Source organism: Rissa tridactyla, chromosome 5, assembly GCF_028500815.1.
Source record: "Rissa tridactyla isolate bRisTri1 chromosome 5, bRisTri1.patW.cur.20221130, whole genome shotgun sequence".
Taxonomy (NCBI): domain Eukaryota; kingdom Metazoa; phylum Chordata; class Aves; order Charadriiformes; family Laridae; genus Rissa; species Rissa tridactyla.
The window spans coordinates 39,082,933-39,100,724 of record NC_071470.1 but is presented as its reverse complement, the minus strand read 5'-3'; the positions used below and the strand labels follow the sequence as shown (position 1 = coordinate 39,100,724).

The window sequence follows — 17,792 nt, the reverse complement described above, 5'->3', positions numbered from 1 at the left end:
ATTCAGGTTACTCTTGAGGAGTTTGATTTCCGATGCAAGTCCTGAAACCCAGACATCCAGGCCGTGTTGTTATATTATCAGTGTACTGATCTTTCCTTTGGACAGTGGTAACAAATATTCATTTGTTGGCAACCATCCAATTGTATCCTAATATAACTTGGTAGGAAAACTTGATGTTAGTGTTTATGAGAAATTTTGAAGCAGTTGGGACCAGTGACCTCTATCAAGTATGATGTCAAGGATGTTGTTTTGTGCATAGTTTACTTGTGGAGAAAACCTGATTTATTACAGTAGAATTAGGAACTGTGACTGTGAGATGAAAACATTTCCTAAATCTGTGGCCTGTATTTCTTGTATGAATCTTATATCTCTTCGTGCTCCATATCTTCAATTTTTTAAATTTTATTTTCCCAAGGAACAGAAAAGGCTTTCCTTGGAAGCTGTTTGTATACCATATGTTTTGTCAGAATATCTTTGCACGATTCGTTAGAAGTCTGCACTGGCTTTCTGGTGACTCAGGGATTGCACTATAATACTGATAAGATAATGTTTAATCATGTATTCTAAAGCAGGAGATTTAGGTCACAGGATTAGTTTGTTAGGAAGCTTCATTCAAGAACGTATTAATTAGAATGCATACTGCATACAGACAGATGTTTAAGTTTGAATTACTAGATAAAATTGAACTTGTGTTGATGCAGAGCACTGCAGAAAACTAGACTCATTTAATTTTTTTCAAGCAATGCCTGTGGATTTAGATTAAGAGTGGAATGTCAGGATGTGGCAATGAACTTGCAAAAACTCCTTGTTCACTACCCCATTTTCCTAGTATGTTCAACAGGCATAAGTGCCCACTAACTGTGTGAGGGAGCTGAATTAATACTTCTGTTTTAAAATTTTCTTATTAGGGAAGAAAACAAACTTTTCAGGTGTACAGTGTTAGGGTACATAACACTTCATATGTGGTTTTGCTTTTGCAGGAATAGATAGTCGATACAATGAAGGTTGCAGGGAACTGGCAAACTATCTGCTTTTTGGCTTGTATAACCAGAACAACAATGACTTTGAAAGAACTGGGTTTCCTGAAGAAGTTCTTGATGGTAAGATACTCAGCATTTTTACCTATTCTTCAGTCTTTCTGGAGGGAGTTGAGTGGAAAAAGGGGCATACCTCAAAAAAAAAAAAGTCAGTAAATCTCTAATTGTGTATTACGTGTGAAAACCTATTCTTAAAAATGCTGCTGAAGAACTCTTGTTTTTAAACATGTCCCCTCTCCATACATTCCCCAAGGTGTTCTAAACCTAGACAAATAAATCCTGTTATGAGAAGTCCTAGTTCAGTCATGGTATGTATGTACATGCGTTAACGATTATTGTGTGATCACACCTCTGGAGTTCTAAAATACTTGAACTCTTTTTTACTTCAATATATTAACTCGCTTTTGTAATATTTGAAAGGTGGCCGGTCACCATGATCATAGATTATTATTCCCTTATTTGCACAAAACTTTGAATATCTACCCCATAGGCTGTAGTGCTGGTTTTTAGTTGGAGCAACCTTCTCATGCAATATCAGGCAAGAGCAACTATAGTTTACAGTTTTGTAAGGGCTCTGTAAGGACTCATCACTGACACTCTTGGCTTTTCAAAGGACTGGCTGATGCAAGTTCTGTGCAAGACTTCAGAATAAACCCACAATTGTTTGGAACAGTAAGAAGTACTATTGTACTTGGAACTGTATATGACTGCCAACTGTTTCGTTCTCTTTTTTTAAAGAAGTGGAACAATTTTCTTTTAATGAGGTACATTATAGGAAAAGTATTTTCTGTTCAGTTTCTGTGAGGTTTTTTTTGTGCCCATATAGTTCTGTGCATGGAGTGTTGATGCTGGAATAATATTTATTCTGCTTGTTGCAGATATAATCATATTAATAAAAGCTGACAGTGTCCATCTGTACTGTAACCCTGTGAATTATAATCATCTTTTGCCGTACGTGGCATACTGGAAGAACTTGCATTTTCACTGTCTAACTGAAAATGAGGTAAGTGGAAAATGAATGCCGATAAGAATTGCTAATGAACTGATATTCAAAGTGGAACTTTTTTAACATTCCTTCCAGAGATCTTTTTTTTTCTTTTTCATGCTCAGCAGGGGAGTGATCTGCATGTATATGGGTATTAACAATTTTTCTAATGTGTGCAAGAAGAATATGTTTTTAATACTTTGTATTTGTTGGAGCGTGAAGATGAATTGCTCTAATTACTATTGTTTTGACATGAGTCAATGGTCTTTTAATGAGAAAGAACATGTGGGTTGTGAGAAATGCAGAATCTGAATCAAGTACCACAGTCAAGACTGCGATTTCCAATGATAGCTTTATTGGCTAACAAAGCAGTGTTTTAATGCGTTGTTTGCCAATATTTTTAGAATATTAGAAAAGATGTGCTTAGTAAGCCATTTAAAATCAAGAAACTGTATTATGTATTTTCATTTCAACTTTCAACTCTTCCTTTCAAGAACTATTAACCTCACTTTCATTGGACCATGTGAGTTTCATCTTGCATTTAGAATCAAGGTATTCTTAAAAAAACTATGTTAATCATAGTAGAGTACTGTTAGAGGAGTAAAAAATGAAAATAGTTTGTCTATGTGTAGAATAAAAGTGTTTTTATTCCAGTTGAAGCTGGAAATGCTTCTTCCTAAGTGCCATCATGGGAAGCTTCCTCCCCTGTTCAGTTCTGTGTAGTTCCTTTTCTAGATTAGAATTATACTGAAATCTGAAGGGAGTGGGTTAGGAGTTTGCAATGTCAATGGGTGAAGCTGGTGGAAGAATGAATGGGGAGGTCAGGGAGAGAAGGGAACCTTTTGTTCCCTTGAGTTTCCAGCTTGAAAGCAGTGGGGCTTATGATAGATTGATTGTGTTTTCATCTGTCTGTTTGATAGTTTAGATCACAGACTTATGAAATAATTTAGGTTAGAAGGGAGCTCTGGAGATTGTCTTGTCCAACTTCCTTCTTAGGGCAGGGTCAGTGTTGAGATCAGATCAGGTTACTCGAGTTTTTTTGCAGTTGGATGTTGAAAGTGTCCAAGGATGATGACTGCAGAACTTCTTTCCATTTCTTGACTCTCCTAATAGTGAAAAAGTGTTGCCTTTTATCCAATCTGAACCTCTCTTGTTTTAAATCATGCCCCTTGTCATGCATCCTGCAACAGCAGACCACTGCGAAGAGCCTGGCTTCACCATCTCAGTAGTGTTTTTGCGGGTGTTGGAAGGCAGCTCTGAGGTCCAGCCTGAACAAGCCTGGGTCTCTCCTTGTAGGACAAGTGCTCCAACCCACAGATCGTCATGGTGGCCCTCCACTGAACTTGCTCCAGGTTGTTAATGTTGTTCTTGCACGTAGGTCCCAAAACTGGGTGTAGTGTTCTAGATACAGTTCCATGAGTGCTGCATGGAGGGGGATAATTACTTCTTGTTAAGATGTAAACAGTTGGAGATACAGGTGAAAGCGTGCTGTAGCAAAATCTAAAGCCTGGCTTCATAAAGTTTTTCTGTTGCCAAAATCCCTACTGAAAGGGCAAATCTTGAAGCATACCTGATGGTGATAAACACACATGCATTTTGGAATGAAGAAGGGAGTAGTTCTTAACACTATTGCTAGCACAACTGCAATCTCAGCTATTGAATTTTAAGCTCCATCCGCTTATGGCCTTTTATATGATTTATCATGGTAAGTAGTAACCTTAATCACACAGTACTGGCTTGAAATAGGGATGTAACTAGAAGGGTAAACCATATGCCTTGCTATTTGTGGAAGTGAATGGAAAAGTCTGATTTCTGAAGCTGAAAATACAAAGTTTACTCCATTGCTGTTTCATGTGAATGAGCTAAGCGATGCATTTTCTAATGTATAAGAATTGCCAGTTTCCTAGATTACTTCTGAAAGAGAAATCAAAAACTGTTGCTGTGTCAGGCTTTAAGTGCATCCTGTTTACAGGAGGATTGCCTGCAGTGGCTTTTAAGCAATTTTTTTTTTTCAGTGATAGAAATAACTTTTGTTTGCTTTTGTAAAAATGAAACCAAAAAAGCTCAAGAGTTTTAGAAATAAAGCAAGCAATGCTGTGGCTGACTCTGTGAAGCTCTTGGTGAATCTGGCAAAACCTATAGCCTCTCCTTTGTTCCTTCCTACTTGTCTTTAACTAGGTCATAAGAATTTAAGTGAATATCCTAGTTATTGGAAGAAAAACCATATTATTAAAGAACGCCCATTTTCAAAATGGCCAAATAAGATAAAGTACTGAAATTTTATGCATACTGTATAAGCTTTCTGGGTGTCATGACTGTACTGTTTATGGAACGGGCTGCATTTATATTTGCAATAGCAGATAGTGAGCAAGCCTTTAGCACTCTGCCAAAACCCGAGCTCTTATTCTAATGGCTTTTTAAGTCTTGAGAAACTGGCAGTTGTTTGGGGCTTGGCTTTGAGCTGAAACTTTGATCTGGCTTCCTGAGATTGAAGAAAGAATGCATCATAGAGGAACTTGGGCTGCATCTTAAATTCAGGCTTGTCTTAAAAGAACTTGTTCTTAAAATAAATTTTTTGGGTGTACCCTGAGGCTCACAAAAGCTATATAGAAAAAGTTCATAATTATGTAATTTACCTTAATATTAAGTTCAGAGCAGTGTATGTTTAAAAAAAAAAAAAAAAAGAAAAAGTAGTAGACAAAACACTATCGCCTTCTGATCTTGCTCCAAAAAGCAAGTGACTCTTGAAGTATCCAGTGGGGCTAGGCCTTTTGGTGTCAAACTTGCTGCTAAACTGTACCTTTTCAGATAGAAATCAGAGAGCATTTCTAGGTTTTTTGTTCTGTTTATAGAAATGATTTTTGTGTGATTTCTTTCTTCAGTCTAGTTTTTATGCTTCCCTGAGCCATGTGTGATATTTGTTCTTCACCCCTTCAGTCTGCTGAAGTCTTCAGACAACTGCAGTCTGCTAGTAGCATGAAACAGCAAGATAGTGTTGCATGGTGGTGTCTCCTCTTCTTTCCTCTTCCTTTTCCTACATATACCTCTCCCTCAGACAGCAGTCAGTTCTTAATGCTTGTTCTGTGACCTAAGGCATATCTTGTCGGTCTGCTTTCCCAGTTTAGTGTTGTCAAGCTGGTAATTTTTTATTTTTTTTTCTCAGTGGCAAGTTTTTGTGGCACGTCAGTTGGTATTCTCAAAGTATCTTTTATTGTTTAAAATTGTCCAGAGTCTAGTAGATGATGTTGAGAGACTTCACTGAAAGCTGAAAATAAAATATACATTTATGCCTTCGTATAACCTTATTAAAAACCTTGCTCTGAAGTTTTAATTTTAAAGAACAATTTCCATTGGCTTGAATACATCCCTGCCATGATGGAGTTTCTAAAATATAGAGGCTAAAGAGGTTCTTCAACTTCTGGAACCTGTAGGTAGTATTTTAGTGGATTATGTGAAGTGACATTTGCCATGGAATTAAAGCAGTACAATACGTATTCCCTTTAGTGCAAAACTAACCATCAAATTAGGCATGCCTAATCAAATTTTATTTTAAATGATTTCTTTCAGTATGAAGATGAAGAAGCTGCAGAGGAATTCAAAATTTCCAGCTTTGTAGACATGGTTCGAGATTGTAGTCGCATTGGTATTCCATACAGCTGCCAAGGTAGGTTAGCTTGTTTTATGCTTATAGTGTAAGTGTTTTGCAGCGTGCAAGGCATGCAGTTCAGGGAATGAAGATTGCCTTTGGTAAAAAATACGGATTAATATGTCAATAGTTTTCTTTTAGCCTCTTTTTAATTGAGTTTGGTTTCTTTCTGAAAAATGTAAGCCCTTAGTCTTCATCTGAAGGGTGAATGCTCGCAGCGTGAGGCAAAGAAATAATTTGCATTCAGAGAAGTGTGTTCTGCTGCTACAGAAGTTCTCTGTTCAGATGAGAGCTCCAGATAAATACTTCTTTATGTAAGGAAAGAATAAATGTTTCGTTACGCAAGTTTCCTTTTTTAGCACTGAAAAAACTGGACTGTATGACTTCCTGTTATGATCTGTAGCCAGCCTTGCAGCCTGAACAGTGTAATCTTACATTGTTCAGTGAAGTGTACTTTGCAATATCCCCAACAGTGAATAATGCAAAAGCAATGCAGTGCATGTTCTTCACTGTGCAGCATGAGCATAAGGAGTTTTTGATCCATAGTACAGTAGGTGAGAGGCGAACAATAAAAAAAGGCAAATAACTTTCTATTTTTGAACCATGTAAGTTCAAACCAAGCTAATTCAGTGGAGTGGTTTTTTTTGTTTGTGGTGGTTTGTTTTTTTTTTTTTTTAAATTCATAATTCTTCATTGCTTCTATTGAGGAAAGGAGAAAGGATGATGTGCTCTGACTGCCTGAAAAATGATTAATGGGTCAGGGCAAGGGGGAAGGATGGTGGTTCTTTGTTAGGAGGTATCTAAAGAAGGTGTGTAGTTTAAGGATGATAATCACAGTTCGCTTCAGATGGTTTACAGCTTCACCGATTAGTAGCAGAATAGTTTTCCTCTCCCCTGACTTAAAATTCTGATTTAACATAGGGATGACATTGACAGTATTTTACTTAAGCCCAAATATTTGAAGGAATGGGAGGAAGTAACGTTCCCTGTTTATTATCTTGAATTTTAATGGGCACAGTTTTGCTAATGGTCTTGGAATGAAATTTGCAAGGAGACATAATGCCCTTTGCTAGACTGATAGCTAGAAAAAACAGACAAAATTTGGGGTGCTGCGAAAGGAGTTTCTAAAAGCTACTGTCTTCACAAAAAACAGTTTTCAATTGCAGAATTTAAGTTGTACAGAGACAGGACAATTGAGCTCTTTTATTAGAATCTGAGAACAACTCTAAGATCTCACAGAAAGTTAAACTGCCAGTATTTGTGAGAGAGTGTTTCTGTGAAACTTCTTTTGCAGGTCATCTACAGATATTTGATATGTTCATTGTTGAAAAGTGGCCAATAGTGCAGGCTTTTGCACTGGAAGGAATTGGGGGCGATGGCTTCTTTACAATGAAATATGAAGTAAGTAGTTTAATTTTTAAACTTCTTCCATTTCCATTCTGAAGCAGAAATTGAATCACGGAATTATTTCAGTTGGAAAGTACCTTTTGAGATCATCTGGTCCTGACTCACCGCTTGAGTGAGCTTCTAAGTTGGATGAAGAATTTTTTCAGAATCTTACAAAGCTGAGTTTTGAATGTGCAAGGATGGAGACGCCACAGTCTTGCTGAGAGACTGTTATGAGCTACACAGCACTCTGTCCTGGATAAACCATGATTGTTTTATTGCCCCCCAGCCTCCCTGATGTGATTTCGAACTTTTTTCTGTATCTTCTAGAGCCTCCTGTAACAGAAGACGCTTTTTTTAACTCTGCTACATGGGTATAGATTTTCAAGAGCAGTGCAAGAGAAGCTGGTTAGTGACAAATGTCTTGAAATGAACTGAGAAAATCAGAAGTGACTGTATTTCTTGTGTCACTGGTTTTGACAGAGAGATGCATCTACTTTTCTCATCAGCATTATGTATTGCATCATCATAGCCTGCTGAATAGGGCAGAAAGATTTTGGATGATGCTCCTAGTTGTAGTAATGATTTGCTCTTCCACTCTGAGCAACTTGTGTAATTTGATTTGCCTATTTATTAAATATACTCTAACAGCATCTTCAGAGGCTTTGTATTTATGTACTTGTTTGAAGCTTCTCTTATTTAATTTTCTTGGACCTCTGCCACAGAAATACAGATGTCCTATTTTTCTTGTCGCTCCTCCATTTTTACAGCCAGAATGTTCTTTGTCTGACTTCTGACAACTGGAAAAAACCCAAGGAATGAATAGTACCGTTGTTAAAATCTTGTAACATATAGTACTGTACATGCTTGCTCAAAAATCTATTATGTGAGTTCAAGTGTGCCTTTCTCTGGGTACTGTACTCGTTCCACTGATACATTTATTCATGTTTTTTTTCTTCATCAGTGGTACTGTAATCATCTTGTTGTGTGAACCTGTCAAAATCGTTAAATACAAAGTGTAAATAGGTTCACATCCTTGTGGAGGTCTGCCTATGAATCAATAGTCCTTCCCGATGTCAAGGAAAATTGGACTGTGAATCGAGGAGTTGTTTGGGTCTTTACCCTTGCCAGTTCATGTAATGAATCCGTAGGGGCTTTGAGAAAATATGTGGATGTAGTGTGGTGATGACTTTGTAAAGACAGAGCTTCTCCTGTTTCCTCATGGGAGTTGATACTGTCTTTACTGCAGTCTTGCAGACTTAAAAAGGAGCAATGTAAATTCTCAGTGTCTGATTTTAAGAGTACACGTGTTAGCTCTGGCAGTTCAGCCAGTTCCAGCTTGAGTTCTTGCTTTCTTCTTCCTTAAAGTCATAAGGGGATTTCAAGTGGGAAGTGGCATTCTTAACTCTATACATAACTGTTTATGCATAGTTATCTGTTAGGCAGCTGCTATATGTCACTGGTGGGGAGGGAAAACCAGTCTATGGGAGGAAGTACATTTGGGATCACTGTAAATGATTATAAATGAATACTTCTGATGTTATTAAAAGAGGGTGTTCTCAGTGCATTTTTAACTTCTCAAATTGACTTTCCCTCTGCTGTGCATTCGGTGATGTTAGATTTGAAGATGATCTAATGATGTTAACTTTCTAATATTTTTTTCTGTGTTGGGCAGTTGCTCTATTACTCTTTCTACAGAAGTCACAGTTGCTCAAGATGCTGTCATCCAGAGAATTTATTGTGCCGATAGGTGAATGGAAGTGTTGTCTAGGAAATCATTATTGCCATATCTAATAATATGAGTAACTGCAGTAAAGCAGTGGTTTAAGAAAATTCTATTCAGGGTTGCATTTTTATTTAAGTGGGTAGTGGGGAACCCTGTAGATGCAATAATTATTCAAATACAAGTGTCCCTTAAGAATGTGTTTTTTAGTAGTGTTCTCATATGCATCATCTTACTACTTGGAAGAAGATATTGCTAAGTTAACCTAGCTTTGCCTAAATTTACATTAAGCTTACAGCAAGAATTTGTTCGTGCGTAGGATGAGTAACCTTGGAATCTGCTTCTTGTCTGTCTTGTCTCAGGAAACTGATCTTTCCCTTTTGGTTGCACCAGCTGATATTGTTCTTTGCTATTAACTCAATTTTGAAAGTTTGTGAAAGGATTTGTTTGAAAGATGCAAGCAAAACTTTGCACCTACTTTAAACCCTGACTTGAGGAGATGAGTCTCTGAATCATCAGAACTCCAGAACACTTGCGTCTGGTCAATTCTTTTGTAATCAGTAGTGTAAAAATATTTCTGAACTCAGTTAAGGATAACTGTTAGTCTGGGCAGTATGCTGTAAGTCTGTTTCAGTGTGGCTTAAACCTGAATCTGTGGCATTCTTCATGGTGTTTTTCACAAAAGTGTGTTTAAAATATTTTTCAGTTAATGGATGTCAGTGTTGATTTGTGGAAGACATACAGCAAAATGGATCCTGTTTCCTTGGAGGACTTGCTCTTTGAGGTAATGCAGGTGAAATATTCTGAATCAACTACTAGTGTAGCCATAGAGCAAAATTGTTGTGATTTGGTTTGTTTTTAATAGTGCTTAGGGACTTAACCTATGGGCTCTGCATACTGTTGTTCACAGAGTCTCTTTCTTTTCCTCAGATCTACCACAGAGTCTGCAAAACACTAAAATAGCTTGTGTTGGATTCCTTGAATTTCTTAATTTGCCTGAAATTCTCCTAAACATTTTTCTAAATGGTATAACTATTCTTCAGGTCACAGGACTATGTACAAAATACAGACAGTTGGTATGCTTGTGTGTGTTAATTGTCCTTTTGCAGCAAGGGCTGGGGGGGGGGGAATCCACTTTAATTTACAGGCATTCTTCCAGGAAAAAACATTTTCAGGGTTGATTTGTAACTACTTTGAGTGGGTAACAGTGACACACAGTGGCTGCCCCGATGCCTTGTGAAATACAAACATACGGTGTAAAGTGTTGCCTCATTTTAATGCAATGGTCTGATCTCAGTACTAGAGAAGAAAGCACTGTATGAGTATTAGTATATAATATTTTGTTGTTAATTTTATATCAGTTTCTAGCTTGGCAGCAAAGTAGGCTTTTAATATACAGCAGTCAGTATCCTTTATTAATAAAATTTTGGTAGTTCACACCAATTTGGTCGTTTAATCAACTAATGAAAATTAAAATGTCATATGGTTTATAAGGCTGCCAGTCTAAATAGTTCCTCTCTGATACTTCACTTCCCCCTTTCTGTGGAAGTGAGTAAACGTCTGGGATTTTTTTGTATGTGCTAAATCTACCCTGAAGCAGACTTATTTATCTTATTTTGAAGTTTTAAACCTGAAGGATATTTAAATTGACTTCAGATTTTCTGGAAAAAAAAATTAACGAATGGGGTTTCATAGAAATTGGTGATTTTTAAAAATGAATAATTTTCTCAGTAAGGATGAAGTTAGGCGATCTTAGCATTTGAAGGTGGTATGTGTTTATCTTATTTTTGTTACTGTTAACATAGCTTTATTTTCAAAAAGTTCTGATTTAAACTCTACTTGGGATTTAAAAGAATGTTCTGTACAGTATTGATGTGTTCCCAAAAAAATTACAAAAGCACTTTTTAATTCTTAGCTTCTAAGAAAAGATTTGAGACCGGAGTTTTCTCCAATGACAGTTTCTCCCTCTAAATGTAAACGTTCGTTTTAAACCTCTAATATAGGCTTTATTAATATTTTGGAAGGCTTGTAAGATTTCATCAACATTCACTCTCTAAATTTCATTCATTGCTGTGTTAATGAAGTGGCTGAAGTAAAATACTGTATAATACTTATGCCAGTGCTAAAATCGTAGTTCTGGTTTTGCCTGTATATATATATGTATGAAAAACTACACTTTCTAAAATCAGGATGTCTCTCATCTTCCAAGTTAGTATGTGAGAAGCAACTGAAAGTAATATTGAGAGCACTTTAAAATTTCCTAGTTCTGTAAGATTCCTGCTTTTATCAGCATGATATACACTTTTCTTTCTATTGATTTTTCTGATTTTTTTTAAATTAATTTGAATGCAACACTTACCTGTAGACATCTTCCTTTTTAATTCTGCTTAGTGAGGTGTTACTGATATTTCCTTTTCCACTTACCAATGTTTTTAACAAATGCAGGTAAGGAAATGACTGTCTGCCACTTGCCTATCATGAGTTTCCCAAATTCCCCACCCTGTTCCTCGTTTTCTGTCCACAAGCATACTTAATGTCAGATACAAATTACTGCAGAACCATATACAGATTTAAAATTTGAAAATTAAATCTGTCCAAGTGTTCATTTTGGAAGTCTTACGGGAAGTATGAGGTCTGAGTTATGAGTGATCTCAAAACGGTGTACTTCCTTGGGTTAAAAGCAGAGAGTGCAGGACTCTGGTCCTTTTTCATCTCCCGCCTCCTCTCTCTCCAAAAAACCTGAAACCCCAAACAAATGAAAAACCACACACCCAAAAAAGCCCCTAAAATCCTGCAGAAAGTCTTTATCTTTTAAAAGATGTTTATTTTCTTGTATTTACTGTTTCATTGGGCAGGCGGTATTCTACACTGCATAATGAAATATAATCTGTGTTGTTCTAAAGTAATTTGGGTTCATTCAGTACAATCTGTGACTTCCTTTCTCTGATATAATATTAGCCATATTAAGTAATGTTGAATATTTTTCTTCTAGGATTTAATGATTTTTGAACACCAGTGGACCAACTTTTTTGCTAATTTTGATACTGAAATTCCCTTCATTCTGGAACTATCAGAATCTCAGGCGGGGGAGGTAAGCCTGCTTCAGTAATCCTTTGAAATGCTAGTGTCATCCATGCAGAAGTAACAAGTATTCAGGACTGGATTTTGGTTTGTTTGGTTTTTGTTTTTCTCTTTTTTTTTTTTTTTCCCTCCCTACCCCATCTCACCTTTCATGTTTGAGGAGTAACTATTGGTTTTGGTTTTTTTTCAAGTTCACCACCCACCTTACCTATCCATGGTATGATGGTTTAGGACTGCCTGTATAATTCAGTTGAGTGTTTGTTCACTGGTAATTGAACTTATTTGATGTATGCCTGCGCAACAGATCCCTCTTTGTAGGTAGCTTGACTTTCATTTTGGTGGGAGCTCCAGTACATGTGCTTCCTGACAAGTTGAGGTTGCACATGTCAAATCTCAGACATAGCTGATGGTAACATGCAGCACGGGTAAAAACAGCACAGTGATTTTCAGTAGTGGCTGTTGCATTTTAAGCATATATGAGACTTAATGGTGTTTGGGTTTATTTATGGAGGTTGGAAGTAGTTTTTGAGGATTCAGGAGTTTTCTCTGAGAAAGATAATTCAGACTTGCTTTTAATGTTAGTGAGGATGTATTACATTTTCTGTTAATTTACATGTTGATCAGATTGGGTTTTTTCTTCTTCACAGCCTTTCAGGAGTTATTTCAGTCATGGAATGATCTCAAGCCATATAACAGATAACAGGTATTACTCATTATTCTGTGAGAAATGGTGGTGTCACTAGTACCTTGATATGTTATTTCCATATCTCTCATGCCATAATGCTTATAATTCCTTTTGGGACCATCTCAGTATATCACATCTCACCTTTGCGTATTTAAAAAGAAAAACATGCAAAGGGTTTTCTGGGTGAGATAAACCAAATTTTCTTGGGATTTAATGCTGTAGTTATGACACATACAATGTCATTACGTTTGAAACCATCTACCTTGTGCGTTCTAATATGATCAATTTCTTCATGTTTAGATACCTAATCAACCTCATGAACTCATTACACAGGACAGCTGTTTGAAAATTTTGGTCCTTTTTATATGATACTCAAAACCAATTAAAATATGAAGGTTGAAGAAGTCAGTATACTTTTGTGAGTCACAACATGCACAAGATGAAAGTTTAAAGCAGGGCAGTTAAAACCCCAGGTCTTAGCCAATATAAGCTGGACAATACAGGTCAGCTTTATTTTATTTCAGCATGGAATTTTAACTGAGAGGGGAAGGTTGTTTGTCATATGCTGCAAAACCAAGTGTTTTGCTGTTTTGTGCTAAATAAAGGTTGTTTAGTTACTAGCATATCTCTGCAGATTCTTCTTTATTTGGAATTAAACAGTAGAGTTCAATGTCCTTTATTGTTTCCAGTATCCTATGTTGTTTGCATTTAAATAAAGAAAAGAAAAACCTTGACCTCTTCAGTTGAGTCTTGGGCGCAGAGCCAGAACCAAAATAGTTTTGTTTAATTCCGATACAGTCATTTCAGGGTTTGGTAAATTTTAAACTAGTCAGCTTTTCAAGCCAATTAAATTTAAAATAGGAAGAAAACCCCCTTTCTGATAGCATTTCGGAAACAGCCTTGAGATATGTTCTTGTATATGAAAGAAATTAGTCTTGTTAATTCAAGTAGTTTCTTTTTTCTTTGGAACTTGGTCTTTTCAATGGAAGGCTTTCTGCAGCTTTAGTAAAAACTTTTTTTGTCCTACTCCTTTAGTGCGAAGTTCAGTAGTTGGGCCATCACAGTTGAAAGTTTTGATTTCATTTGTTGTTTATAAGTTTTCTTCAATTATCTTGGTGGCAATACCTTCTTTTCTCCTCAGCCCAAGCCGGCAGCCCTTCGTTCTGTTTGGTAGCCACTCAACTAAGGAAAACTTGAACTCGGGTAACTTTAATTTTCCATCAGAAGGACATCTTGTTCGAAACACTGGTCTTGGTGGAAGCACTGCCAAACATATGGTAAGGGTTTTAAATAGTTATCTGATGTTGTGAAACAGTGTATATTTTCTTTTTCATTATATATTTTTTGTACCCTTAAAATGCTTACCTTCCATGAGTTAAATACCAAATTCTTAACATATAAAAACTTATGTTACCTTAACAATCAGTCAGTTTAAGGAACAAATTTCCTTTTTCTCTCCCTTTCCAAGTGAAAATATACTAGACGTTTAATCAGGGATTGCTGAATGAGTTAAATTATTTTTCCCCTTTAAAAACACAACTTTTTTAACGCTTGTGGTGCTGCAAGTGTGTGGGGTGGGGGAGAGGGAAATGTTGTTTGTGAGGATGCTTGTCCTAGCCATAACGTGAAAATCTTCCTGATGGTAGCATACGATGTACTTAACTCTGACATATAGATTTTATTTCAATCAGAATTGTTTAGCCATTTCTTGAAAAGATATGGAAGGATACTTTTTTTGCTAATGACTTTGTGAATAGACAAAAAATACTTATGTGTATCCAGATTTCAGTGTATGCTTCAGCAACTGAACAGTTCATGAAACTGAAAATCTTTCTGGTGTTCAAAGAATGTTAAGATCAAGTTGTAAGATTAACTTGTTTCCATTTTCAAGTAAAAGCTTAGTTTTAAAACATATGATGAGGTCGATGGCTTGTTGCACCACCGTGCAGGGGACGTAACTGGGGAAGCGACCCCAGGGAATTCAGATCCTCTGGCTGGCTGGGCTGGGTGCATCAAGAAGGTAACTCGCAGCGAAGGAGGAGAGGTAGTGTGCAGATTGCATTGTGTAGTTCTCCCTGCTGGCCGATTTCCATGGGCTCTGGAAGTGTCCGTCAGTTGTGCGAGTCCAAAGTCTGTGCTGTTGAGGAGATGGATGTGGTTGAGTACAGGTCATCGTGGAGTGAGCGTATGATTGAGGGAATGATTTTTATGATCTTGTCATGACAACATTTCGTGCATAGCTGCCTTAGGAGTGGATGTATGTGGGTATTCTGGACATGTTGAGTTGATCAGAAGCCTGAGAAAGGATCATATTAGCATTCTGGTGAAATCTCATCCTCCATTTGCTGCTCTATCTAATCTATTTCTGTAAATACACTTCCAATTTTGTTTCTTCCTCCCCTTCTTACCATTCCTGTTTAGACCATTGGATATCTTTCATAACGCAGATACTTTTTTTTTTTTCCTGATGCAGTACTTGCTCCATCTGTTGTCCTCAGATTCTGATTTTGTTCTTAAAAAGGTGGTTTATTTACAGGTACAGGTGGTACTGTTTAAATAGGGTGTCATGAAAATAGTAAATAAGACCAAGTGCAAGCATAGTTATGGGACCCCGACACACTTTCCTCTTCATGAAAAAAGCAGTTCACATAGGAAATTGAAAACACATGCTTAATGCTTATGGAAGTCAGAGCTCATCTCCTTTCCAAAGCCTTTCAACCATTCAGGTCAAGTCAAAAGCGAAATATACCTTTGAAAACGTAAGTTGCTTTCTTAAAATCCAGTTAAGTCTGTGTTGTGCACTTCCTGTAGTATGTCAGTGGTTAGAAGACTTAAGGGGAACTTAGCTTATTGTTAACTTTTGCACTAATTTTTTTATACTAACGTCTCTTTGTATCTTATTAATACTGATAACTAGGTAGTGCAGTGCGTATCTCCAAAGGGACCACTGGCTTGTTCAAGGACCTATTTTTTTGGAACCACTCACATTCCTTTCCTGGGTAAGTATATTAAAAACACCAAGCAGTAATTAAAGGTAGTTATTCTCTTTGATTGTTTAAAATTTGTAGTGGTTAAAGGATGGTTTTGATTCCTTTTACGAGCGTTAGTTCATGCAGTGGTAGATACTGTGTAATTCTGTAGCTGGTGCATGAAGTCATAACAGAACATTGTTCCATTGCACATCCTACACTCGTGCAAAAATCTGTCAGATATTCTCAAATAATGATTCAAAGGTCAAGAAGCATATTTTTGTTTGCATCAGAATGCAGTGTAAAGGTAGGCAGTACCTCAGCATGCAGGCCTCTTAGAATTACTAGATAAACATTTAAGTTGGTGTTCCATACACATTGATAGAAAAACAGTCCCCAAAAATCTAGTAATTTCAAGTGGTAGTTTTCAAATAAGTTTGCCTTTTTTTTTTTTTTTAACAAAATAACTGAGGATTTTAAAAGGATAGAGAAAATTCCTTGACTTTTATTCTTTATCATCTGGTTTGGGTCAAGTAGAATGTTATAATAGTTGTCTTTAAGAATTAAAACAAGCCATGTGAAATTTTTAAAAACAATTTTCTTGCCCGTCTTAAATGGCTTCATGAGTCCATGGATAAAGTCGATCTCCTTAGGGTTACCATGTATCTTGATACCGTATCCAGCTCAGAAAGTATCTGAAGAGAATCTGAGGTTGGAGGCTTGCAAAATGGAAGGAATTGTAGCATATGTTTGTTCTAGTTGTGCTTTTTCGTGGTCATCCAGGAATGAACACTTTGGGAGACGGAATACAGCGTGAGATAGAGCTTTGTTCTGACCCAATGCAGCTGTTTTTAGGGGATGCAGGTCTTATTCTTGGCTGTAGTGTGTACTGGCTGTACTGATACAAGTTAAACCGTGCTTTGCTCTTTTTTTAAATCTACAATCAAACCACAGTTAAATAAAATGCTGGATGAATCTTGTGTAAGATATGCAGCAGAAATGTTATGCCCAAGAAGTTCTCTGTAAATGCTTCCGAAAGTGCTTAAAACAAACATTTTGTTTTTAATACAGGAAATGACAATGAGATGCACAAGCAAGCTGAACAAGTGTAAGCTGCCAACTTTTTATTATTCCTTAACTCTTCACTCTTTCTACCTTGTGGTAGTAGGTCAAAACCACTTTTAGTCAGTGGTGGCTATTGGCATTTGCAGAGCTACATTTTTATTTAGAATAGCGTGAGAGGGTTTCAAAGGATATTAATGAGTAAACTAGGAATTGCTAGTGTGACATCCCTTCTGCTGTATGGCAAAGTATGAAAGGAAATATTAGTAAATTTTGCTTAAATTTTAAGAAAACTTTTTTTAATCTTAACGCTTATTTGAATCACTTCAAAACGTACTTCATATGCACTAAGGGGGAAAGTATCTATAACTGAGTGGGAGCACGTTCCATAGATAGAATTAATAGTATTCATTAAGCTAAACAATGTGTAAGATTTATAATGGTTAGTGAAAATGCCAACAAAGAAATTTCACTATGTGAAAGGGTAGATGAAAGTTAACTTCTGAATTGTGGTTTGTTTGTGGGTTTGTTTTTTTTTGGTAAGCTACAAAAGCTTCTGCGCATTTTGACTTTCAAAAATAACACTTTGTTATCCATGTTGATGTCCACTTCTCTGTACGTTGTAGGTGCCTGTCAAGCTTTAAGAACATGGCAGATAATCTGCTTTGGTAGTGCTCTCAATCTTGATAAACTAGACCGTTCCTTAGTGATTTTTGTCCTCCTTGCTAGTTAGAATAATTTTAGGAGCCTGTTCTTGCTTCTGCAGGGGAGCAGTTTGGAAGCCTGCATGACACCTTAGTGAGATATTAAAGATGTGTCAGAGGAAGCTGGTAGTGGTGACCTTTCCTGCTAAGTACTGTTGACTTTTGATAATTGTCATATGGTTCTCAGGCATAAAAGTGAAGTTACTAGACTGAGCAGCAGAATTTTAATTTTTTTTTTTTATAGTAAAGGTAACTTTGACAGATAGTCTTGCTTACATATGTGTTCTGCTTAAACACAGAGAATATTTGTTGTCCTACTTCTAAAACACTGTGAACTAAATAAAGTTCTAACAGCTGGCTAGAGGGGTTCTAAGCAAAGCAGGGGTCTATTGATTAAGGCAGTATTTTTCATGAAAATATGCTTTTCTTGGAAGGGTCCCTGTATTGGATCAAATAATCAGTTTCAACAACAACAGCAAAATTAGCTTTTCTGGCAAACGTGACCTCACGATTT

At 36.6% G+C, this 17,792-nt stretch overlaps 1 protein-coding gene across 1 annotated transcript in view; it reads left to right on the top strand.

Annotated features, from left to right (window-relative positions):
* Positions 1-17,792, top strand: part of DNAAF9 (dynein axonemal assembly factor 9) — a 78,278-nt gene that overhangs the window by 15,651 nt on the left and 44,835 nt on the right. The window contains exons 3-12 of the mRNA XM_054202775.1: positions 981-1,100; positions 1,916-2,040; positions 5,590-5,686; positions 6,963-7,069; positions 9,484-9,561; positions 11,770-11,868; positions 12,506-12,561; positions 13,685-13,820; positions 15,461-15,542; positions 16,584-16,620. Coding sequence (XP_054058750.1) covers positions 981-1,100; positions 1,916-2,040; positions 5,590-5,686; positions 6,963-7,069; positions 9,484-9,561; positions 11,770-11,868; positions 12,506-12,561; positions 13,685-13,820; positions 15,461-15,542; positions 16,584-16,620 — 937 coding nt within the window. The remainder of the gene's footprint in view (positions 1-980; positions 1,101-1,915; positions 2,041-5,589; positions 5,687-6,962; positions 7,070-9,483; positions 9,562-11,769; positions 11,869-12,505; positions 12,562-13,684; positions 13,821-15,460; positions 15,543-16,583; positions 16,621-17,792) is intronic.